The 27,943-nt window shown below is 22.3% G+C and overlaps 4 protein-coding genes across 4 annotated transcripts; 1 reads left to right on the plus strand and 3 right to left on the minus strand.

Moving 5' to 3' along the window:
* Window positions 1-191: 191 nt before the first annotated feature.
* On the plus strand, window positions 192-1,232 carry PolE4 (DNA polymerase epsilon subunit 4). The gene is made up of 2 exons (XM_011497584.1): window positions 192-565; window positions 1,032-1,232. The coding sequence occupies exons 1-2, from the start codon at window positions 311-313 to the stop codon at window positions 1,164-1,166; spliced, it is 390 nt and encodes a 129-aa protein (XP_011495886.1). The 5' UTR covers window positions 192-310; the 3' UTR covers window positions 1,167-1,232.
* A 667-nt stretch (window positions 1,233-1,899) lies between these two features.
* Window positions 1,900-6,300, minus strand: LOC105360631 (dnaJ homolog dnj-5). Its single transcript, XM_011497586.1, has 7 exons — window positions 6,198-6,300; window positions 5,086-5,618; window positions 3,783-4,759; window positions 3,260-3,701; window positions 2,971-3,186; window positions 2,584-2,810; window positions 1,900-2,357 (listed from the first exon to the last, which is right to left on the minus strand). The coding sequence occupies exons 2-7, from the start codon at window positions 5,602-5,604 to the stop codon at window positions 2,228-2,230; spliced, it is 2,511 nt and encodes an 836-aa protein (XP_011495888.1). The 5' UTR covers window positions 5,605-5,618; window positions 6,198-6,300; the 3' UTR covers window positions 1,900-2,227.
* Window positions 6,301-10,620: 4,320 nt separating this feature from the next.
* LOC105360825 (neprilysin-like) lies at window positions 10,621-11,069 on the minus strand (the record flags this gene model as incomplete). Its single annotated transcript, XM_011497825.1, has 1 exon — window positions 10,621-11,069. A coding segment is annotated over one exon (330 nt), but the record flags the coding sequence as incomplete, so codon positions are not given.
* On the minus strand, window positions 10,995-13,897 carry LOC105360632 (neprilysin-1-like). Its single transcript, XM_011497587.1, has 4 exons — window positions 13,443-13,897; window positions 12,891-13,182; window positions 12,145-12,395; window positions 10,995-11,090 (listed from the first exon to the last, which is right to left on the minus strand). The coding sequence occupies exons 1-4, from the start codon at window positions 13,884-13,886 to the stop codon at window positions 11,079-11,081; spliced, it is 999 nt and encodes a 332-aa protein (XP_011495889.1). The 5' UTR covers window positions 13,887-13,897; the 3' UTR covers window positions 10,995-11,078.
* Between the last annotated feature and the right edge of the window lie 14,046 nt (window positions 13,898-27,943).

A 27,943-nucleotide genomic window follows, 5' to 3' on the forward strand; every position in this document is an offset into this window, starting at 1 on the left:
TATTATTTCTATATTTGTAATATTTTTAACTTACAAAACTGTACAATAAAGCATTTCCTTTGTTATCAATGATTTATTTTTAATACAAAATATATATATAATATTGAATGGTTAAATTTCAGATAATTTATATTTTATAGCCAATAATAAATACAAATGTAGGTAGCGCCAATGTCAATGGTTTCGCGCGCTTTTGTACCACGTGTTTATAAGTTTGATGTATACTATATATAAATATATCGTATTCTAAATATAATAAATATTTGTTTTTCAGTAAAATTTTAGAAAAGATATAAATGTTAGCAAAAAAATGGAGAGTCCAACAATGGAAGAAACATGTAGTAACGACAGTAACTTGAATAATGAAGACGTATCTACGGAATACAACGAAGATCCAGATTTCCAAAAGGAACATGAACTTGATGAAGCTGAAGCTCTACAAGATGAGGAACCAAAAATTAAATTAACAAAGTTACCAATTGGTAGGATTCGAACAATTGTTAAAACAGATCCTGATATTAATTTCATTAATCAAGAAGCAATTTTTTTAATAACTAAAGCTACGGTAAGAATTGGTTAGAAATGTATGTGTATATATAGACATAATATTTATTTTTAAAATAAAAATGTTTTTTAATTTGTATTAATTGGAACTAGTAGATTTAAGGCTCAGGCAATCAAGATAAATAAACTGATATTATATTTAAAGTTTTTAAAATAATAATAAATTTGAACAAATATTGTACTATTAAAATTACAAATTTGAATAAACAAGTTAGATGAAATAATTCGTTTGTATAATTTTATATTAATTATAATTCATTATGAATTCTTTAATAATGAATTTATATACATATAAGTAGTCATATTATTTTAGAATAGATTGTGTAAATAAACAATGAAGATAGAAACCTTAAAAATGAGTTTTTTAATTATAATTTTTAACTAATGAAACATAAAATTATCAAAAATATAAATATCTTAGTATTTTATATTTCTTTATATATATAAATTTATACTTATTATTTCAGGAATTATTTATTGACTCTTTAGCTAAAGAATCTTACAAATACACATATCAATCCAAAAAGAAAACTTTACAAAAACATGATGTTCAAAGTGCAATTGATAATGTGGATGCTCTTATGTTTTTAGATGGAATATGAAGAATATCCATTTCAATATTGTTATTTTGGATTATTAATAAATTTAACTGTAATTAAATTTTCAAATTCTCTTTAATTATTTACTAATAAAGTACTATACATTCCAACAGTAAATCAAAGTTTATAGTAATGAGTATTGATTGGGAGATATTTATAAATAAGTAAATAAATTTTAGTTCTGCACATAGTTTATTAGAATGTTATGCATATTGCTCATTAAAATTTTTTAAAGGAGCAAAAAAAAAACAAATCAGTCTTACTTCACATCGATCAAGTAATTTGATCAAACCAGTCGATGCTGTTATAAGAATATCATCTAGAATGTGTTTGACATTAATATTCACTTACGTACTTTATGGACAAGTATAGAGTAATGAAAAAATAAATGTCGATTTAAATATTATTAAAAGTGTAGCAAGCACACTCGTTTGTAACACAGTTAATATATTTTAATGCAATGTATCTTAAGTAATTAAGATATTATTAATGACAATTTATAATTTTTCAAATAGTTACATTATATTAATTAAACAATGAATATCATAAATAATTATCTTTAATAAGTTTAGAATTATATTAAAGATTTAAATTTTTTTAGATTCAACTGATATAGTTATACAAACAAATTTTGTATTTATTTCGACTAAATTTTTTACGTTTTTGCAATTAATTAAACACTTAGATAAAGTTTCTTTTTATATAAAATGTTACGTTTCATTAAACTTTTGAGGTGTATGAAAAAACCAATAAAAATATAATATTTATAATAGCAAACTTCTTTTCAATTACAGAAATTCACCTTTTAAATTTTTTACATTATCGCAGGCAATTATACATCATACATTATATCAAAGAAAATAATTGTTTACATCCATAATAATTTAACAATAAAATATTATAAATGTCTATACATTTATTTGTAGTATCTTTAGTCAAGAACAAGCAAAAATAATATTTAATTTAGTAATTGTTTAGAAAAGTGAGATTTCAATTGTTAGACATATGCATTAAATAACATAATGACATAAGTATCCATTGAAAAATGATTGAATCACCTTTGTTTACTTCTTACGCTTGGTTTTACGTCGTCGATTATCACCTCTCATTGCATTAGATTCACTTGTATTCGATGTACCAGTTTTACTGTGATTATATAAATTATTTAAGAAGTCTTCAAATTCTGCTTTACCACTAAAATATAATGGAATTAAACGCTTATAATTACAAATAGCTTGTATTTTTAATATAGAATCGTATCATTTAAATGTATAAATGAATATTCTTAGATATATCCGACATTCTTTATCAATCTATTCAATAATAATTATTTTTTCTTCTATTGTTTGAATTAATTACTATGTAAATTAGAAATCAATTTGTTTAATAATGCATTTTTTACAAATCTAATCATAAATACCTAGTATTGGAATCCGATTGTTTCTTTTTACTGTTACTAGAGGTATGTGGTGGTGGCCGCTGACCCAAAACAATCCTATACTGGACAGTATGAGTGTTAGCTTTTAGGTGTTTTAAGTTACCAGCTTGACAAGCAGCCCAGTCTGTTACATCATACACAGCTCCTTCCATACAAGCATAATAATGCCAAAGAAACCCCATAACTCGAGATTCTGCCCAAATATCACCCTGAAAAATGTTATAGCTATTAATATTTGATTAATTTTTTCATCTGAAAATCAAATTTAAATATTAATTTTTTTTGCAAATATTAACTCATTTTGAATTTTTATTTTTACAAAATTTAATTATGTATTGATTAGAAACAAATATAATTAAATTCTTTTACTTCTTTAGCGCTATGCCGTATTTTACATTGAGCACAAAACCGTGCTGCAAAACATGGTCGTTGAGTAGGAATTCGTTTATGCCTCATTCCACAATTTGTACATCGTATTGTATTAGCAGCTTGTTCCATTTTTCTTTGTAATTGAGAAAGCAAGTCACTCAAGTCACCCCAAGCAGCTTCAACTTGTCTCGTTTGATCAAAAGCTTGTCTTCGTTCCTAAAACAATATTAATATAAATGAATATTCTTAATTTGCTTTAAAAATAATTAAAATTGTAAATAAATCTCACTGGTTCGCCTATAATGTCAAATGCATGAACTAAAATTTTAAAAGCTTCTTCTGCACCAAGTTGATTATTTTTATCAGGATGAACCAAAAATGCTTGCCTTTTGTAATACTTTTTTATGTCATCATCAGTACATGTTGGTGTTACTCCTAATATACTATAAGGATCTTTTCCTTTGCAGGCTAGTAATCTTTTCATTGCTTCTTCTCCAGTACTAGGTAAAGATATATTAGTTTCTAATCCTTCTCTTATCCAAGTTGCACCATCTTCTTTTTCTTCATTATTTGATTTCAGTGTTCGCCAAAAGGCAAACCGACTATTTCCAAACCAAATATCAATTTGTTTGCCAATAATATTAAAAAAACGAATTTTTGAAAATGTTGATACTGTATATAGCCAAGTGTACTTTAAGTAAAGAATAATATGATACCATACACATTTTCCACTGAAAATGAATAAAGATATATTTAATTTATATAGAATAAAAAAATAAACATTTATAAAAATATTTTCATAAAAAACTCACAGTTGAATTACAAGATTTGTACTCATGCTAATAATATCTGAAATTAAATGTAAAAACCAAAGAAATATTTTTAATCCTACTTTACTCCAACGATTGAAATATTTATGAACAGTTTTATACACGTCTTTAAAAGTAGTATCTTTAATTTCCCTTTTACGATTTCTTTGACATTTTTTAATTTGTTGTGATTTTTCAGTTTGAAAATGCTTTACGCCCTTTTCTTTTATTAATTTTTTATCCTCTTTAACTTTATTTACTTGTTGATTTTTTTCAATTTTATCGGTATAGACAGTTTGATTGAAATTACTAGTTATATTTAAATTATTATTTATCTGAATTGGACGTTTTTGTAAGTTAGTTACAGTTTTAGTACTATTATTTTGAAACTTTGAATTATTCAATGATTCTGTTTTATCATTCTTTTTAGAGGTTTTAAAGCTTTTTTTTTTATCAAAATTATCAGATCTATCAAATATTATGTCTGGAGATTCTGTTGGTGAACCAAGATTGTCTAATGATACCCAACGTCTAGATAAATTAGCATTAAGTTTCTCTGACACTTTTTTCGGCAATTGAATTTTTGGAGAACCATGTTCATCACTACCAGATGAGTTTTGTCTTTTTAAAACTATGGGTTTCGCTTTATTTTTTGAGTTTTTATTTATAATTTTTTTTGTTGTATTTTCTTGCTTTGGTTTAGACAAAGCAGTTATTAAAGGAGATGGAGGAGTTGGAACTGATTTTGTTAAAACATCAGAGTATGATGGTCGCATAGGTTTAACTTCGGCTACCATTCTTGGTTTTTTTTTAGGTATCTCTTCTACTTCTTTTATTTCAGATGGTATAGAAGTAACATTGGGATATCCACCAAAGGGGCTGTATGTTCCTGACTGATTTGGCAACCAATTGCCTACAAGATTATCTATCAACTGTTTTCCATTAGAATTTTGAGTTTGTGAAGTAGAGGAATGTGGAACCTGGTATTAATAAAAATACTTGTAAACTGCATTAATTAAACAAGTAAGATATATTTTACTAGCAGATAGTTTATAATATAATTTCACATTTATTCAATATTTGTTTAGCTTTAACTAAATAGAATTCAGATAAAATAAATTACAATTCTTATTAACATGCTATACTTAATACAAAACAAAGCTGTTAATGGATATTTAAATTTAATAATATCAAACTTAATTAATAATTTATATAAATTATAATAATATTATAATTATAATTATTGTATGTTCAAATAATTGTTAAATTTTAATGTTAATTATAAAATACAATAATGTTTTCTAACCTGTAATTGTTGATTATTAAAAAGTCCATATTCTTGATCTATTATACTTTGATTATTATTATAAGATGTTATATTACCAAGTTGGCATTGTTCACTCATTATTTGAGAAGCATTTCCATATATAACATTAATAAAATTACCACCACCAACATCTATTGTTCCAATTAAATCATTATTTTCATTTATACCCAAGTGATTTACTGTTTGTGGTGGAAAATAAATATGATCTGTGGTTGTCGAAGGCTCATATTGTGGTACATCTTGCATGTAAAGTGGTGATGTTATTGGATTTATAGGTTGAATATTCGATGAATTAGAATGCATAGCTGTATTGGCCATGTAATGTTGTACTTGACTAGGACTATACTCAGCCCAATTATTAGATTGAGTTTGTTGATTTGAAACTCCAAATTGAACATAATGTCCAGCAGAATTTTCTAAATCTGCAGTCATGGCTTCGATAATTTTATCTAATGACATTCGTTTATACTCTGATGGTGAATGTTGCTGATCTGCCATTTTTATAAAAATACCTATTTTTAAACAAAAAAGGATCGTATATTTATAAAATATTTTACATACTATTTATTATAAATTAATATATTTAAATTATTATATTTGCATAATGAATTATATTAAAACATAAACTTTTTAGTATGCATTATATTTATTATAATTTATGTATAGATTATTATATACAATTTTATTATCTAACTATTGACGGGTTAGATGAATTTTATTATAAAATAAAAATTTAATATCCAACCAAACATTTACAAAAATCGTATAAAATTTTGATTACAAAATATTTGAGATAATTTTAGATATTTTATTCACAACTACTTTGGAAAAGTATCCAGATGCGAAAATAACCACATTCTATTTTTGATACAATACAGGCAAAAACTATATTTAACAAACAATATTTGGTACCAATGTAAGCAATTAATGTAGCAAATGATTTCGAAATTACTTTATTCCTAAACAATATCTGAAAAGTTTTGTAATAACATAACCTAAATTATGGTTTGATTCTATTGGTGCAATTTTGTTTTACAAAAATTATCTTTTGTAAAATAAAATTAAAATATTTAAAAAAATTCATTCATTACCTTCAATATCAGCATCAAAGCCGTCGAATTAAGAATGTCACATAGAAAAATAGCGATGAATGCGTTGAATGCGATTACACGAAAAAATATACAGGAACGCACGAGCATTGGTGTTATGTAGGTACGTATGTTGCGCACGCATTCATATGCTAGTGTACGTGTTAGCCACTTATGCATTAGCATATGCGTGAATCCACCTAACGCAACACATGTTCAATATTCGCCATTCACCTAACCCATTGGAGGATAAAACTGCTGGAAGAAGGGGAAATCAACAACAAATGCTAAACTAGTTTAGCTGTTGCAAGCACTTATAAATATATAGTGAACCTTATAAGGGATCGGTGGACATTTAAAATGCTAATTTAGGCAAAAGCAATCATTTCTAAGTTTTACTGATTTACTATGATGGAAATGATGGTTCATTTAACTATAAAATATAGTTTTTAAAGTGTTTGTATTTAAAGTGAATATATTAATTTTCAATAAACAATTGAAGGTAATTAATTTGAAAAAAGTGAATAATATCGGTAATCAGTAAAAAAACAAAAATTAATTATAACATTTAACGTACATTTAAATGAAACCATAATAAAGTTTATATTTTAATCAACAAAAATGATAAGATTTTGAATTCATCTTATGTAATTTCAGGGTTATATATTTACGTCAATTTACTTACTCAATTTTGCTAATGATTTAAACATTCAAAATAAAAAGTATTTTAAATTATTGTTCGAATTAATAAAAATATTCTTGCTATTTAATTGTTATTCCTAGTTCAATTACAATAAAATTTTAATAAAGTTCTTTGACTTTAAAATATTGTTAAAAAATTATACGTAAATATACGAAATTCATAATAAATATTTTAGTCATGTTTCATATAAATTTTTTTGATAATATATAATTTCATAATATTCTTACAAAAGTTTGAGTATTTATCATTTACACTTAGATAATAAATATTAATAATACGTTGTGATGATACAGTTATATTTTTAATTATTGTAAATTGCGTATAGTTTAAATAGTTGTAAAAATTGTAAATAAAATTTTTGCTTTAAATGTATTCAACAAAAAATTCATAAATATTCAAAAGAAATTAATCATTCGTGTTATACTTCTTGTATTTCACAAAAAATTTTCTTTTAACATACTTTACTGCTTTGTACAAAATACGACATATTTTAAATTATAAACATATAAAATATTAGTTATATAAAAAGAAAAGAGCACGTTTAACGAAGTTTGTTTTTTGTTTACCGAAAAAAAATATAGTTAAAAAATGTTAACATGAATTAAAACGCTACAGATCATTTTAGAGATTTCATTTAACTTTTATATCTTCAAGGATTGTCAAAAAAATACATATATAAGATAAAAAGACAATTGTATATAAAATTTATTCAAAATAAAATATAAAAGTTACTTATTCCAATTTAATCTGTAATAAATTTCTTTATATATAAAATTATGAAATAAATACAGTTACGAAGAATAAATAAAATATAAAAATTATTTTCTATAAATGCAAAAGATTATAAATTATAGTCATTATAAATTGTGGTCTTTTATTTAATTATTTGAAATCTATTAGTTTAAATTAAATTATATTTTCGATCAAATTTTTTTATAAGATTATGTAGTAAATATGTAATTTATATTTATATCAAATAGCCGTAAATGAAATAATAAAATTTGAACATGAATTTTAATCCTATATATTATAAAAGTATATCTATATCTAATCATATAGTTATAAAAGTATAGCTATAATGAATAATTGAGAATCAGTGGGAAATAATGAACAATTTCTGATTTCATAACAAATGTACTTCTTTTTAGAACGTGCGTCTTATATTTGTCAGCAAATTTACTAATGTTATTTACTTTAGTCTAAGTATTATTTTGATTGTAATTAGTTATTCTCAATTAGATATCTTTATTTAAATACAGCATACTATTGTACACTGAAATTTACAAATTATCTGGTAATTTGAAAATTTATATATTTAATTTACGATTTAGTAATAATTAAAATGAAAATAAAAAACGTAATTTTTTATATTAAAAATAAAGTAAAGAAGTTTGAATATGATCAGTACAAATTAAAATATATAATAAATAAAATAAATCAAAATATATAATATTAAAATATATATAATTATCGAAGTTATACGCCTAAAAAATTTTAAATCAATATTCGTATGGAAATCCTAAAGAATAATTCAAACAATCATTAAAATTGAATTAAATTTACCCTAATATATATTTATTTTACTAGTATTAGTAGAATTGCAGATACAAATAAAAATAAAGGCAGACAAATTAAAACTTTAAATTAAAAGACAGAAATAATGATTATTTTGAGTTTGAAAAATTCTATATCATAGATTGTAAATATTGCATTGTAAAAATTATGAAACAGCAAAAGATCTCTTAACAAAATAAAAATAAATTCTACTATAACAAGAAGCATAAAACATTAAGACATGATACAATCATATTTATGCTTAAAAAAATATATAAAAATGTTACAATTATAAACAAAAATTAAAATTTATGCGGCAGACACAAGTATACATTGAATAATGAAAACTTTCTGGGCCGTTATACGATACGATAATAAAATTTGAAATGAAAGTGGTCACTTAGAATTAAACAAAACGGTTTATCTATAATCAGTAGTTGAAATAACCCAGTTTGAAAGACGTATTGATTAATATTAACGAAGTAAGTAATAGCAAAACTTGATTATTGAACTAACAAGTTAATTAAATATAACAATCATATTTGAAGCATTTTCATTTTTTAATTGGGACAATAAATTATATTTAAAATCGTTTGAGAGTCATGCCATTTTAATTTTTTTATTTCATTATTTATAACATAACTATTACAAAAAATAAAATATAATTTATAAGAAAATTTTGATATAAAAATTCATGTAGTACTGCAATAGTTGTCTTTCTCAGTTATCAAATTATTCTTTATTGAATGTATCAATTACTTCATTCAATTTTTTTAGTACAATTGCTTGTATATTTCTCTAAATATTAACTATCGATATAAATTTGAATTATAATGTATCCATCATACTGAATTTTAATATACATTAATCTTGAAATTCTTTTTTTATTATTACAATAACAATTGTTTAATGAATTATAATTATAGTATCTATGAAATGAATCATTGAATAATGAAACGTCCTTTTTCGAAATATACATTTTATATACATTAAATGATCATTTTTAAATATGATTTATTTATTCAATCATATATAAAATAATGAGCCATAAATAAAAAATTATGTATAACTTGTAGATTAAATCACGTTTTCATTATAATTGTTATAAAGCATAAACTACTGTAAACTTTGTAATTTAAATTTATTAAAAATGAGTGTATAGAGTAATATACTAAAATTATAAGTCAGCAATAAATAAAAAATAGCTTAGCAGCTTTGATTATCACTTTCGCTAACTTTTAACTGCGTGATTATGTAAACTATTAATAAGAAATAAGAATTCACATAATCAAATCAGTCCTTTAGATTTATTCAATTTGGTTAGTACGTTTCTTGTCTGTAAAAACATACTTTAAAAATATTTTTAACTGCTGCTAGATGGATAAGGAAGCATAATTTACTGCTCTAATAATATTATATATATATAGAATGTGAATAACTTTATGATTATTATCCAAAATTTATTTTTAACTATAATTTATTGCTTATGCTAGAAAATGGTCTACACATTAAATATGAATGATTCTTCGATATAGTTACAAAATATTATTTTTCTTTATTTAATATAAAAGTTTTATAATATTTTAATATAAAACATTTATGATTTATTATAATTTGTTTATAATTATAGAAATCTCTTTGCAGCTTCTATCTTACTAAAACTAATGTATTTTAAATAAATTTAAGTTATGTAAAAATTCATATCTACTTAAAGTTCAAAAATAGTATTGATATATTTTCCAACTGTAGATTAATAATATTAATCAAAATGTTTATTACAAAATATTCGAAATTTTATAAAGAATATATTATCTGATTAAATTATAATCTGTTTAAAAATAACTATTACTTTATTTATTATAATTTTTTAATAATGATCAAACATTTTATCTTTAACGTTGTACAGCCTAAAATTTCTGCAAATTATTATTATAAAAATAAACATTTTATCAGTATGTTGAACTTTATATGATAATATAATTAATAATTATTAATTCATTGATAAAATACATTAACGAAATTTATAGTATACTATATTTTAACAAATACACATTGCTCAATAAATACAGCATATAATAAATAGAATAATAATAAACAAGTTATAAATGTATAAAATATATTATATCGAAACATTTAACAAAAATGCGCCAAAATATATTATCGAGTTATTAAAACATGCTGCTATCGAATGTTTAGTACGACATATATCAATCTAAGTCATGTATTCGGATACACATACATTAATACATGTGTATAACAAATTCTTCGTTCAACAATAAATATTAGCTTCACCAAACTGAACATTTTTTGGTAGGATTCATAGAGGAATCGCTGGGACAGTTGAAGTCCCTAGAGAACTCGGCCATATTTGATAAGGGCCCAATGACACGAAACTCACCGGGACTGTGCACATCCACAATAACCCGACCTTTAAGAGCTTCGGGTCTATATTTATTGCACCATATACTAGCGGAACTAATCCAAAACATTTGCTGAGAAGTGTAGTGAAGTCCAGGTAATCGAGGCTCTGGTCCATTGCGCCCTTCCCATTCGTTATATGCGAAGTAAGCCTCTTTTATGCCACCATTGTCTGCAATGTTTTCACCTTGTGTATTTACACCGTTTATCTATAACAAAAGCTAATAAACTTTTGTTTTGCATTTATAACTTTTAACATTTAAGAAATAAGTTTCGATATATTTAAACTTGATCGGTTATCTTGCATTTAAATATTTTCAAAATTAAGTTTATTTTTTTAAAAAGTATATTATTTTAGAAAACTACTTTGAATTTTATATACAGACTGTAGTAATTCTTTGGAGATTATCCACATTTTTAATATATTCTACACTATTTCACTATAGCTTATTTCGATATTCTCAAAACAATAAATAATCACGAATGTATATATTAACAAACTAGCTATTTACAATCTTATAATAAAATTATCTAATACGTAAAATATTAAAAATTAATATTGATAATCAAATAATGAGTTATGTAAATTTGATACACCGAAAATGTATCATAATTATTGTCATAATATTAAGAACAACTTCTAATAAAACAAACATTGAGAATAAAATCTTAAAATAGCTGAAGTATTTTGATATAATATACATTTCATAAATCTTTATAAAGAGAATTGTAAATATTGAAAAAATTTGAATTGAGTGTTATCAATATTATAATTTTTACTACTAAATGATAAAATGATTTTTTTATACTTACTATTTATGATACATATAATTGTGAATAAAAATAGATTAACATTAAATGATAAACTATATAATTGTTATAATTTACATTTGGTATTTCAGTAATAGATGCAAGAAAAACAAAAATCTTAAATTACATTGGAATAGAAATTTATGAGTACAATTATTACCCATTTTTGTAATATTTAATTTATTATAAATTAAACATTTTATTTACTGTATTTACTATATTATTATATAATTGTATCAGTTAAAACATAATTTGATAGAGCATACTCGTTAATCACGTGCGATATACGACTAAGCTATAGGTACTAATTAAATATAATTTTAGATTAAATATTCTCGAGAATTAGAAAAATACAATGTAGTTTTGTAGAAATTTCAATATAATGAAATGAGCGGTTTTATGTCAAAAAAATCATATTTGGAAATATCTCAAAACCATAGTTATAAAATTTGAAAGTGAACTTACTTTAAGATTAATTTCTTTAACTGTATAATTACTATATTGATCGACAATACATTGAGCTCGTTGTAAATACTTTTCTTTCGTTTCCGGCTCCCACCATTCAAATAAATTTCCATTCTTATCAAATTGTCGACCTTCATCATCAAAACCATGAGTTATTTCATGACCCATAATATAACCAATAGCACCATAATTTAAATATTTCGGCCTATCTTGTGCAAACAAATGTCCTTGCAAGATTCCAACAGGAAATTCTAAAAATATAAATCATATATCATAATAATAAATTTTATCATTATATTATTATATAATATTTCAAATTGAATTTTGTAACTAATTAAAAAAATTCATATCTATATCATCTATGCAATGAAAAATGTGATAAATATAAAAATCAAGTTTTGAACTAATTAATTTCATATATTTAATCGAATATACTTTTTCACATATTAAGTACGTATATTTATAAATGAAGAGAAATATTATGTAAAAGAATTTTCAAAAATCTCAAATGTAGACTACAAGTTCTTTAATATTCATTTTAATTTTAATATTTTATTATAAAACTAAAAAAAAATTTTTATATTGCCTTTAGGCACATATGAATTTTCTCTTAAGGTATTGATTAATAATTAACAATTAATATAAACGCTAAATAAGCAATTATTGAATTTATACTATGTATAATAGATATTTTTATATTTACTTTTAGAAACATGTAAATGGTAAAAATACCAGAATAAACTTACGAATACTATTTTCGGTGGGGTCATAAAAGGCATTAACAATTGCCGATCGGCCGTGAGAAATCCAATTCGTCTTATTAACAGGATCGTTAAATTTTTCAAATACATAAGCCGCGTTAAAAAGATTTAAGCTCAGTTGACTTTTGAAATAACTTTCAGGATATATTTTTAACAATTTATAGAATTCGTCGAGTTTATCGTTGTCAAGAAATTCACTTGGATATGCAATATGCTGTACAATCCAATCGAGCTTTTCCAGAGCTGAAGTTTTCGTTTTTTTATCTATCCAGGAAGCCTTTAATAATATTTAAATTAAAGAATTTTTAATTATTTAAAAAATTGTACATAGCTTTCAATAGTTTAATAGCGTTAATAGTTTAATAAGTCAAAATATATAAATCTAATAATGTAAAGAAAAAATTTTAAAGGCGGGAGGGAAATGAAGGGAAGAAAGAGAGAGATAGATCACCATTTGTAAGGATACTAAGGTTTTACGATTCGTAGGCTTTAGAAAGTTTTAAGTAGAAAGAAGGAATAAATATATCTCACTCCCACCTGCATGACTATGCTCTTGAAGCTTTTGCGTATATTCCTGATAATGTCGATGGTACTTGCTTTAAAGCTTTCATTGAAGTCGCGTCTGACGTAGAGGGCCCCGGCAGCAATGAAGAGACTTTCTGATGCTTCGGAAATGCACTCCTTCCATCGGGGCTCTCTTTTGCTCATGCCTGTGAGCGCAGCTTCCAGCTCCAAGGCGATGTCCTGGACGCGCTTCCCGAGGAAGGAAGCAGAGCTGCTCGCTACGCGCCAGAATACATAGTTAGCGAGAACGCGCTTAGGGGTCTTTTTGATCAGTTGTATGAACTCCTCTAAGAAACTCGGCACGACGACGTTTACCAGTTCATCTAGCTCGACGCGTGAGTGTGGCGCTAGAAGGGTGTTACTGTAGTCCAGCCAGTCGATACCCGGATACTTGACCTCGACCTCTCTTAGGCTCATTACGTTATTCATCTTCTCTATATCACGGCGCTTATAGTTTGGAAGGCAGATCTGAAATTGAAGATGTATACCGTACAAATGAGGTCGTGAGCTTTTGATTTTACCATAATATATTATTATTCAATAATAATTAAATAACTTAATAATTACATTTATAATGATCTACTTATAGACGTGCCATATTTAGATGTTAATTTGACAAATTATATAAATACTATTAATTAAATGTTGATTCTATGCCAATCATTTGAGAAAGTAAGCATATAACAACGGCAACAGGAGAGGGTATGTAAAATAAAGTAGTAATGTAAAATAAAAATTTTGTAGAAATAAAGTAATATATTTTTATTTCAATTTCGTTTAATATTCTTAATATCCCATTAATGTATTTGAATAACCAAATTAATTTCAATATAGAATTCCGAAACTTGTATTTCAGCTATATTTAATAATATAAATATTGTAGTATTGCATACGTTTGTTTTTATTAAAACAAGTTCGTTTTGACTTTCATAAGTATATATGACAACCATACGGTTTTACTCATATGTACATACATCAGTAATTTCTATACTATTGTCCTTCTATCCACTATTTCTAAACGAGAAAATTCCAAATTGCGAAATTGATCTTTCTTTTATTATAAAACTATATTACAAGATTTCATTATAGAGAGTAGTATGCATTAATTAAATCTGTTTGTAAATTAGACTGAACCATTTTCATAATCTAATATAAGAACAAGAATATATTTTAACACCAAATTTTAATTACACATATATACAATTTAACATATTATAATTAATTATCTACTACGATTAGTTAAAAATGTAATTATTCTAAGAATAGATATTATAATAAATATATGGTTTAATTAAAATATGAATTTCTTAAAAATTTGAGTTTCATTTTTAGGTCCTGTGACCATATTACATTTTCTATTCAAAAATTTGAAATACAATAGGTAATAATGTCTAATATATAAATTGATGTTTGTACCAAGGGATTTATATTTAATTATTACTTTATAAGATGTCGATAATTTTTTATTGACTATAATATCGTTTTACCTGTGCAAGATTAATTTCGAATTGTAGAGACTCCCTGAGTTCTTTTTTTGCTTGTATACGATTCATTCCAAATATTTCTGCGAAGTCGACCATGAATTTAAAATACGCTTGAACAATTTTTTCATCTATACCTTTTGCTAAATATTCTTGGTAAATACCTAGTGTAGCTTGATCTAACTGCAAAGAAGATCACGTAAAAAACATTAATATATATATATATATATATATATATATATATATATATATTCGATATCAAATCAAGTAAATCTAGTAGTAGAATATTTTTCTACAAATTGATGCACATTAGTAATGAAAACGATAATAAAAATGATTGAATATAAGGCCTCTATAATTTTTATATGTTTTTAATAGTAAAAAGGCAACTGCATAATGTAATTTATAATTCTACAATATTACAAATTATTACAATGTAGACAAATATTGTATTTATTTAATTTTTATATATTTCAAATTGATTTTATTAATTTTAAGATGAAAAAACGTAAGCAATACTTTATTTTTTATTTAAAAAATAATTACTATTTTATGTTTCTTATGAAATACTCATAATTTAATATTTTCAAAATTTTTTGTATTGAATTTTTAATATTCTTGATTAAAAAATTTGAATGCGTAAGTTTTCTTTTATTACGAAGATAAAACCAAATAATTTTTGGTTCCTTTAAAAGTATATTTTAATAGTATGCATAAAACATATTAAACTTTTTTTAAATTAATTTAATGTAAATAAGCAACGTAACTTTTTCATTAAATCATTTATTATCATTAAGTTGTTAAAAGTATGAGACTTACATTGATAATCTTTTTGCTATTATTTTTTACATTAATTTCAATATTGAAAGATACAAAATAATTGTATGATAAACCCATACTACGTAATTGGAAGATAGATTTTTTCCAATCAAAATTTGTTTCATCCCATGAATTGCCAATCAAAACAGGCCAATCTCCGAGTTTTTTTAAAATATTACGAAATTCATTATAGCTATTTTTTTCTATTTGCACTGAAATAAAAACCTAAAAATCTATTATCTATTATATATTATCTATACACTATAAAATCTATAACTATACTGGCTATATATAGTCAGTAGATTCAATAAATCATAATAGTATAAAATTGTAATAAAATTACCTGTATTCATACAAGTTTTATAATAAGATTGAAGCAATTTAAATGCTCTAGGATTATTTTCTGTGATCCTCTCTTGTATACTATTCCTCAACTTTTCGTGAAGTTTATCATCAATTATGGAAAATGTATCAACTTTAAACTTGTCGTCCGGAATAATTGTGTGTTTAATAAAATTACCGCAAACAAATCTATAAAAGTCGTCGCAGGGCTTGACAGATAAATCCATGTAACTCAAAATAGTAGAAGCTGTATGTGTTATAAATTTATAAATTTAAATCAAACTAAAAACTTCTTAATAATTAATTTTAAAAAATGTTTAAATAAATAATATATAAATATCGGAAAATACCTAAATAAATAAATTTTCTTAAAAGGATTGGGAACAAGAAAGAATTCAATTTTTTGTATTACTTTTAAAAATAGTTTTGATTTTTGTAATATGAATAGTATATATATATATATAACAATGCACATAATAATATGGTTTTTTAATTATAGTATTGTGTATTAATTATAAGATTATAATTATAACATTATGTTTTAATTATAATATGTATATATTGGCTATTTAGTTACTTACTTATATATTTATATTATACAATTACAAAAGATACGTAATATATATTATAAATTTAATTTTATATAAATAAATAATTAATTTATCAATATATATTACTTTAATATATTAACATATATTTTCATATAATAAAAATGATATCAAGGTAATAATGACAGATGCTTCTTATAATATATAATATAATAATAAAAAATACTCCAACCGTAATGTAACTATTAAATGCATATTCATAAATATATTTTAAATTAAAAAAAATTAATATTAAATTTATTGACTTTTCGAAATAAATCTTCCACCAACATGAATGATTTATTGTTCTATTAATTAATTACAAAATAAATTTAATATATTAAATATCTTTACTAACCTGCACGAATACATTCTGATGTTTCACAAATATTATTAGAGATTGCAGGTCCTTTTTCAAGGTTTGTTTCTGTCGCTGATTTCACATACTCAGTTAATTTTATAAAGAAAAAAAAAATTGTTTGCAACATTCTATTATTTTTTGTTATAAAAAATAAAATATATTCTTAATAAAAACTTGTTTTTTATAGAAAAATAAATAAAAACGTATTGTTACCATTATTATTTTATAAAAATATTGTTATAAAAATTATTATTGAATTACTAATTTATAAAATAAGGAATATAAGTATTATTAAGTGATATAAGTATGATAAGAAATTCAGTCGGATAATTTTAAGAAAAAATTTATAGTATACAAGTTTAATGTAAATATATACATTTTAAATAAAACCATTTAAAATATTAAAAAATTTATTTAATAATTATCGAATAATGTGATATTTTTCATCTTTGATTATAAAAATATATATTTATTATCAAAAAGTTGTAATATTATTATAGACAAACAATAATTATGAAAATATTGCATTTTATTCATAACTGTATATGCGTTGCATAAAAAATTTTATGACAACTGTATATTGTGTGATTTGATAAGATTGCTCTGAATTTTTTTATTAATTAAGATACATAGCTCTAATCAGTGTCTAAAAATATAAACATATATCGTAATAATCAAGTGCGTATGTTTATTGTATTGAAACAAAATAATTAAATACTGACTTGTGTAATTAATTCATATATAAACTAACTTCAATATAATAGTTACAAAAAATATTATGTAACTTCAGTATAAATAATCCAATTTTTAATTTGTTAACTACTAAATCCTGTTTGAAAATATGCTTTCAGTTAATTATAAAAAGAATTTTATCAAAGAATGAAAAAATTTAATTTTAGAAATATATAAACGTTGATAAATTAAACTTTAGTAAAAATGTTAAATAAATATAGTTACTACTGATTGAATCAGCTTATTCTAGAATTTAATTATAATAATTATAATTATACTTATTAATTATAATCATTAATTAATTGACAATATTCAATTAATTATTTGTTTGATGTAAAATAAGTTTTTTTTATAATATATTCATAATATATTAATTCATGAAAACCAAACTAAGCTAAAAATAAACGATGTAAAATATTATTTAATCGTTAACAAATGCCAATAAAAAAAATATATATAATATTGAGTTGTGTAAAATGCGAATCTTGTAAAATTAATAAGTATACGAATAAGTTTGATACTTTTAAAAATTAATTAAAATATATTTTATTATTACCAATACTTAAACCAGTTAGACATGTAAAGTTGATTAGGATTCTTAAAATGGTTAATTCGATTAAGGTAGCTCCAAACCTCCGGTTCCTTTTCGGTTGCCTCAATATACTTGTAACAACAGTTAATATAACGTGATTTGTATATGTCAGATTTATAATTTGATGAAGCTTAATTTAATTATTTAAAAGCATGCCATTTCATTTTTATGTATAGTGGTATAAGATAAGTAATAGTTAATACATTAACGTAGTATTTGTAATATGAACTAAAATACTAACAATAGTATAATGTTCATAAATATATAAATATTATATATATATATTTTAAACGATGTAACAAATAATATTAAAATTCATCTTTACAACTATCTTAATAATAAAAATATAAAAAATGAAGAATAACATTTTTTCTGTAAAATTTAATGCACAGCATGAATTTAAATATTGAAAAAATTGATAATATACACTGAACGGTTTTTGAACTTAAACATTAATGTATAAAAGCAGCGAGTTAGTTAATTGAGAAACAACGAATAATTTACTCATTTGACGTGGGGATCGTCATTTTTGTAATTATCTCGATACGTTACTTCAATACTTCCTTATAAGAAATGTTAATTTAGAAAAAAATGTATAAAAATTGAATATGTATTGTAAACATATTGATTTGATGTGTCGACGAATAATGATCTGTGAAAAATAGACGAGTCTGTAGGAAATCTGGAGCCGCTGTTAGAGCGCGTGTGTGCAAAGTTTGAACTGATGAGACTGGAACCCAGGAATTGGTGCTAAGGCTATGTGCTATTGAATAATACCACACTCTTTTCTTCTCTTTCCATCGCTACATACGCTTGCCTCCCATTCGATTATCTTTTTACCGCTATATAACCACATACCTATCGCAATTCAGATATATATTAACGATTTCTTCCCTGATCGGTGCGTACGTTTCCTTTTTGCTCTCCCACTCTTTAATTTTCATTCCCACGCACTCATGTCACACTATATGATGGTATGTTAATTATATCACTGCAAGATCCGTGATATTTACTACACTTACAAGAAAAATTAAGAGAAAATTTAACATAAACGTTTTGAATAGCAACTCCATTACATAAGGCGTAAACTGCAAAGCAGCAGTATTTTAAATACTTTTAATAAAAGCATTATTTAGTTACTTACATAAATGCATTAGAAAATATTGGATTGCACACTCATATTATTAGTAGTTCGTAAATCATCAACATTTAAATGCAGCGTAACACTCGTTAGTCTATATTGGAAGATTGAATTTGCAAGATTTATTAACGTGATCAGTGAAATAGAATTTTGTGTCTACCATAAATAAAACTTTTTTTGTTTTCTTCATTTATCATCATCTTGTATTTGCTTACACTAAAAGATGTATTTAAATCTCAAATCATCGTTAAATGCACTATCTTCTCAAATCTTAATTGCACTAATTTACTTAAGTTTTTAGTATTTTTAGATCTATATAAACAATATTACTTTCTATTTAATCAGAAAATTTAGTTTCGTTTATAAGTAAATTTAATAAATCGGTACAAATTACAATAGTTCATAATTGTTTAAAAATTGAAATTGTTGGGATTTATTCAAAACTTTACAAAAATGTGAAACAAACCCCGCTTACAATAAATTAGACATTTATTTTTTAAATCAAACATGTTCTGAAATTCAAATTGTTAACAATTGTTAATTAGATAAAACTTTATTTCAATATTTATTAGCTATTTATTATCTTTGCATTTAAAGAATTTCATATAAAATATAAAATCATACTAAAAAATTTAGGTAAAATTGATTAGATTCAACTGAACCATATACTTTGCGATACATAAGAGCAATTAAAATTAAGTTATAAGTTTAAATCCATAAATATCATATGTAATTGCTTTTCAATCACAAAATGCGTATATCAATCAGTATTAATTGATTCTAATGGAATACTTCGAGTGAGGTAACAATGTTTCGTTGGTATTTTCTTAAGAAATGAAAATGTTAATGTCACCATCTAATGTATACATCTAATTAAATGGATTAATTATAAATCACAGTTATTTAAATATTTTCTATCATTTTGAAAACATAATTTTTTTTTATTAGAATAGGGAAAGTTCATTACATAATAATTCACAGGATAATTATATTTATAAAGAATTATATTATTAATCCTCAAATTAGTGGTTTATATATTACGAAAAATATATATTTTAAAGTTTAATTTATTCAATATTAATTGTCATTTAATTAAAGTTCTTGTACTTAGTTTTAATAGCTCGATATAATACAATATTGAAAATAATGTTTTCATTTAAATTTATTATCTTCCAGTCAGTACTACTAAATTGTTAAATGTATTAGTCAAATATCTTACAATTTTAAATAAGAAAACATAATTCTTAATGATTTAATTACTTATATAAAATCTGCTTTCATATTATTTGTTTTGTTCTGTCTTGTTTAATGAATTCTCGGTTTGTTTTTTGAAGAGTAATGTATAAATAATTGTAAAGAAAAAATTTAATATTATATTATTAGTTCATTGTAGTCATAAATTATATTAATTCTTAATTAAATTTAATTAAAAAATATATGTCTGCAGAATTGTGGGATTAAAATTTCACTAATAATGTTTAACCAAAAACTTTGATAAATAATTCTAAAATTCTCATTTTAAATATTAAAGATATAATTTTATTATACATTGAAGAATAAATATCATTTAATACATTTTTTTTAATCCATTGTTCCACATTAGTACAAATTTATGAACAATTCAATGTACCATTATAAATTTCTTATTCATGCCTTTGAATTAAGCCATTTATTACATATGATAATTGAATAATTATTTTAATCTAAGTTACTCAGCATATTATTGGCATCCTAGAATAAGCAACATGATTCATAAGAGTTCTAAAATATTTAAATTTTCCATTTTAAATTTTCAAATCTATTAAGATAGACTTAGTACGATAAATCTAATTGAAGCAATTAAAAAAACATGGTTTAATGAAACAGACTACTAATATATATTTTTATTATCGCACAAGAACAAAAATTTAATATAAAATTTGAAGAAAACCCAATAGTAGAAAGATTAAAAATTTTTTCTAAAAAGTATTTTCATTTTACAGAAAATTTTATTTTTATTGATCGATATTATTTTTATAATATATAATACGCCTATGAGAAAATAAACATGTAAATACACTTGTAATGTTGTTCATATCTTTCGAAAATGTTAAAGTAAATGCAGATCTTGTAGTTGCCTACATCTTTTCTAAAAAGGATATGAATTATCATAAAAGAGCAAATGTTTAGAAAGAAATAATACTAAAAATATCGATGAAAGTGTCTACTTATCTCTTTACTTCTTTTTCCCTAATAAATAATTAAATTTTTAATAACGAATTTCGTTATAAATATAATTTATAAAATATAATTACATTTTATGATGATTTATAATGCATTAATAATGCAATAAAAATATTTAAAATATTAATATAAATTTTGAAATTTATTCTTTTCATATAATTGGTATTTTTATAGAATAGTTAGAGTTAGTTATAAGAAATATTCGACAATAAATATAGAATAACAATCAAAAGCTTAAGCAATTTTCAATAAAATGTTTAAGATTTTAAATGAATTTACAAAAATCAATTGAATTTTTGAATATCATAAAATTTCTAAAGTGTTATTAAAGTTATAAATATTTTATTATTAATATTTAAAAATTACAAGCCCAAATTTAAAGATATTACAATTTATATCACTAATGCTTAAATATTGCAGATATTATCATCAAAAGGTTTGAAAAATTTGGTATGCATGAAATTAATTTTTCTTTTACTTGTATTTTGATTATATTAAAATAAATTACAATGGGAGAAAAGTACTAGCAGTACTAATTTTTTCTTTTAGTAAAACATTATTATTTATGATTTTTATCTATCAAGAGAAAAGCTAGTATTTACAAATGTGTAATATTATTTCTTTATAATAAAAAAATGTGAACAATATATTGCTTTTATAGAAGTATTACATTATATATATATATATATATGTATATGTAGATATGTATATGTATGTATATGTGTATATATATGTATGTATATATATATGTATATATGTATAAATATATATATCTTCTTTAAAATACCTTGTATAAATTAATTTATTATTAGGTATGTCAGCATCTATTAACTAATAGTATGCTTAATTTGCTTTGTCATGTATAATTAATGTAAGTAAATAATTTAATAATTTTCAACATATGCAGCAATGTGTTTTTTTATGTTTGATGTTTGTTTTTTGTGTTTTCTCAAAAGTGTTTGAAAAGTATATATATATATAACAGTATTTAATCGGATGCAAATAACAATTTTATATCTATACAATAAATATCAACTTCAATCCGCAATGAAAAGAGATGGAATTATAATTAATCTTCGTAATATTGCTGAATATATTAAAAGTGTTTCTTGAATTAGTTGTTATAACTTTGATATTGAAATTTGAAATGAAAAATTAAAGTATTTATTACATAAAGTTTTATATAATTTTGAATATAATATTCATTTTTAACTTGAGAATTTAATGTTTAACAATACTTTATATAAATTTATAATTTTGAGTCAAAGTGATTATTTAGTTCTTTTGACATATTAATTTACATAAGATATGTTAAACAATAAATAAAAAATATGTATTTCCTTTTAAGCTTTCAAAGTTTCATTACGGATACTCCATTTCTATTTTTTCTTTCTAAATTTCATTTCTTTCTAAAAATTTTATTTCTAAAACTTGGATTCATAAACGTATCTATTATTTCTATTGATATTTTCTATTTTAAATTATATGATAAATAGGGAAAAATTAATTATTTGATTTAATAATTGTACAATTAATTAGTTCGTATATAATCAATTCTAATTTATTTACTGTATTTTAGAATATTCATACAAATTTTACATTCTCTTAAAATAATTGTATATAATTTCTCTTAATAATATTTTATCTATATCTCTCAATAATAATTATGTAATATTATAACAGTTTTGGAAATAAAAGAAGACTTTAGATTCAATTTCTTTGCCTTAATCTGAAAGTAAAGAGTAAAAATAAGTAAAAACAAATTTTCATCAAATATCATCTTTGCAGATTGTATATTTTATTTAAATACATTTTCAAAATGATTTGAAAATTAAAAGAAATAAAAAATTAATGTAGATCAAGATAGAGATTAATAGGTATAATTATAATTTTTGAGTATTTTATTATTAAATAATCGAAATATTTAACATTTTGATTATGTTGACATAGCAAGTCATTTATATATTATTTATCTAAATATATGTGTGTATCAGTTTTAGACTTAATTAATAATTATAAAAATTTCGTCAACATTTTAAAAATTAGAAATTTTATGCAAAACAAAAATTCTGAAGATGAATAACATTTTTTATATAAAGATATAAAAAATATTTTTCCGCTTTTTCTCTTTTCCACTATATTAATCGACATAATTTTTCTATTATATATTATATGTTCTATTATATGTTCTTTTACGTACTTTTTTAAAATATATTTATTAATTTAAAAATCTATTAAAATATATTTGTGATGATTTATTTACTAGAGGGAGGAGGGAAACAGACGGAGAGGGTGAGAACAAAAAAGTAATTGTATTCCAATAAATAATTAAGAATATATTTGCACCATAATAATATTACGCAAAATATAATATAATGTTTAATCGTTCGTATTCAGAGCTACTGCAATCAAATATATTAATTATTTTAAGTACTTGTTTAAGTAAAATATGTAAAATATATTGATATTTATTTTATAGATACTGGAAAAAATATTGCAAATATAAGTTATAATATATTAAAAAGGTTGTACGGTACTAATTGCATACAAAAATTTTATTAGGAATATAAAAGAATAAAAAATTATATACTAATAATTTTGTAATTGTTCATCAGGATAAATTATTGTTTGTATGATTTATAATTTATATATTTTTTTCATTATTTAGATATATAGATTTGTAAAAAATAGGTTTGTATAGAAGGGGAAAGAATGTATAGCAAGATTAGGATTTTAACAGTTTATAAGCATACTATCAAATTTTCAATTTATTTTAAGACTTGGATTCGTAAAATTGAAATGTAATGAATCGGTTACTTCAAATGTGCAACAATCTTTTTACATTCCAAGAGAACAATTTTTCCTCTACATTTACAACTTGAATTTTATGACACGATTATTTTTATGCTCGCAAAAGAAATCTGAATATATTACTACAATTTTGATCACAGTATGATACTCAAACAGCCTGTAAATTCGCTAATGGATTATTTAATACAGATAAGTCTATAAATATTTTTAGTATAAAATTTATTATACTATCAAATTATCAAAAATATACTGAAATTTTGGCTTTGTTTTTTTATAACAAATAATTATTTAGAAAATCAGTATTTCCTTATGTATAAATCCTACTGTTCAAGCGAAGCATTTATAAAATTTAAAATGTAGAATTTTGCATAAAAATAAAAAAATAATAATTTATTAGAATAATTTTCTGACGATTAATTAATCATATCCTTAATAATTTGGTTGCTTCTAGTAATTGCATAATAAATTATTCCTTGTATTCGACATAATAAAATTATATTTCTCATTTTATAAAATTTTACTCATTTATGAATCGAATAAATAGAAATTCATCAACATTGAAAACTACTTTTAATTGTTATTTAATCTTGAATAGATATCAAATGTGTAGCGTAGATTCAAACTACAGATAATTTACCGGCAACACTATGCGTACGTATGCATGTAATGAATTTATCGGTACTTCTCAGGTAACAAACTTAAAGTAATACATAAAAGACAAAGAGAAAGAAAGAGAGCGAGCGAGAGAGAGAGAGAGAGAGAGAGAGAGAGAGAGGAGAGCGAAATAGTAGAATACTGAAGAGACTGCAATAATGATTCATTATTATCTATCTCAACGGTGATATCTCTGCCATTGTTATAAAGAGTAACTGGTAATAAAAAATGACACGAGTGCAAGAATAAATAAAAAATTTTATTTAATTTTTAAAAACATATTTCGAGAAAATGCAATCAGTTTTAGTGATGCTAAGGGACTGCGCTACCATGATAATTAGCATATAAAAAATTTGCTAAAATTTATATATGTAAGTTCAATTAAATTATGTTTAAATATAAAGTTAATATAAGTTAATTAGTTATATGTTATACTTTATGTGTGTAAATAACTCATAGTTTCAATAGTGATTTAAAAATAAAGAATTACTTTAAATATAAATTTGCAAAATTTAAAATGGTTGAAAAATTATATATTACTCGAAAGATTAATATATAATAAATGTGTAATAAATAATAAATAATAAATATAGTATATATAATTTACTTAATAATAAGAATAAATGAAAATAATTCAATTTTATATTTCGGTTATTTAGTTTGCACGTTATTATGAAATAAATATAAGTTTTAATTTTTACACCGTCACATAAAAATTTATGTTCTGTATAAAATATATATTATAAACGTACAATTAATAACAGCATATATTTAAATAATTTACTAGATACTAGTTTTTGTATTTTTAACTAATTAAACAGAGAGTGAAAGTATAGACAATTTTTTACTTAATATGGAAATTATCAAAAAAAAATTTACATTTGCAATGTTTTATGATTATAAATAGCATGAAAAATTATTAAATTATATAATTCAACATGTGTGGTAAACTGATCGCACGATCTGTGGTAACTAGGTTTTTATGACTCGAGTTCGACGTTCTATAAAATATGTTGTCAAAAAAATCAATAAAATACGACTAATCATCATGAGTCTATACGAAGTCTATAATGAAGTGCATAAAGTACTGTGAAGAATTTAATACATCACATTTTTAAGAAATATAAAACTATTTAAATAATATTGAAAGACAATGATAAACAATTTTATTTTAAAAATTCAATAAAAAAAAATTAATTTATGAATGATATTTAACGTCTTGCTATTTTTTATATTTCCAATAATTTGGTTCCATTACAATATAACAGGTTTATAATTTTATTTTGCAGTATATATTATAAAATTTCTTTTAATTACATAATTTTATAAAAATTATATAGAATATTATAAATATCTCATAACTTTCAAATGTTAATATTTGGAGTATTTGTAAGCAAACAGGTAAAACGTTTTGCTAAAAAGGTATTAATTTTAAATAGTTTTATACTTCTTTACATTTTTAACTACTTATAACTACTTATTTATTTATAACTACTTATATATCATTACTAATTTTATATAGTATATTTTTATGTAAATATACGACCAATAAAAATCTACTATTAGTTACTATTCATTTTTATGAACAATATTTTAAATATAAAATTAAATAATTTTGAAATTCTACATTTATGTTGCTGACAATATTAAAATATGTATAATATTTAAATAATGTAGAAAATAAAGATATAAATATATAGTAAAATACAAAATAATAAGAATAATATACAATGTTAATGACAGAGCATAGAAATTTATATATTATAATGGCTTAATTTTCTAGTTATTCAGAAAGAATTAATATTCGTTCTGATTTACATTATGTCACTAAATATTTCTTCGAATAAAATTACCAAAAGAGTTTTATAATTCAAAAAAATATTCAATTAAACTTATTTATAGAATCTATTAAAAATAGAATTTCTAGTTAATACAATTTTTCAAATCAATTATTTTATTTTTGGACATTCTATATTATCTTATAATTTATCCTAGTTTAACTTTGATACATATGCAGTCTTCAAAATTCAAAATTTATATACCTTACCGCCTTCAACTTAATTATAAATATATTAATCATTTCTTGAGATAATTTTTCGGTAGAAATGTATCAGAAATATTTCTTTTAATATAAAATTTACAAGTATATATAAAAATTGAAAATTATAATTTGTCTACTGAAACAATTTCCCTTATTTTTAACAAATAAAATTTATTAAGTAATAAAAATATTATATATGTATGTATGTACGTAGGTATATGTATACATATCATTATACCTTTTATGCAGAATGAAATATTAGTTTTTGGGAATCACGTAAAAGTTATCTATATATTTTGTATAGATATTTTAGGTACATTTTAATTATGAAGCGCGATATCTTAATTAAATCAGAAAATCACATTAATACACATTAATCTTTATTTTTATTCGTGATGATTCACACTCCTAATAATTTATTTTGTTTTGTTATTTAAATACATCAATTTAAAGTAATGTGTTATATCGTTTAATATAAATATAAAATACTTCGATTATCAATATTTTTATTCTTATTTAATATATTTTATTCAGTGCTATAAAAATATCATCTAAAATTATACATTAATAATTTAGCTATAGAATATATTTTGTAATAATTAATCTATTTTGGTGAAATTAATTTAGTGAAAAAAGTGCAGTAATATTGATCTAACGTGACAAAAAATATTACTAGAAAAGTAAGTTATT

This window comes from Ceratosolen solmsi, unplaced genomic scaffold, assembly GCF_000503995.2.
Source record: "Ceratosolen solmsi marchali unplaced genomic scaffold, CerSol_1.0 scaffold47, whole genome shotgun sequence".
Lineage (NCBI taxonomy): Eukaryota > Metazoa > Arthropoda > Insecta > Hymenoptera > Agaonidae > Ceratosolen > Ceratosolen solmsi.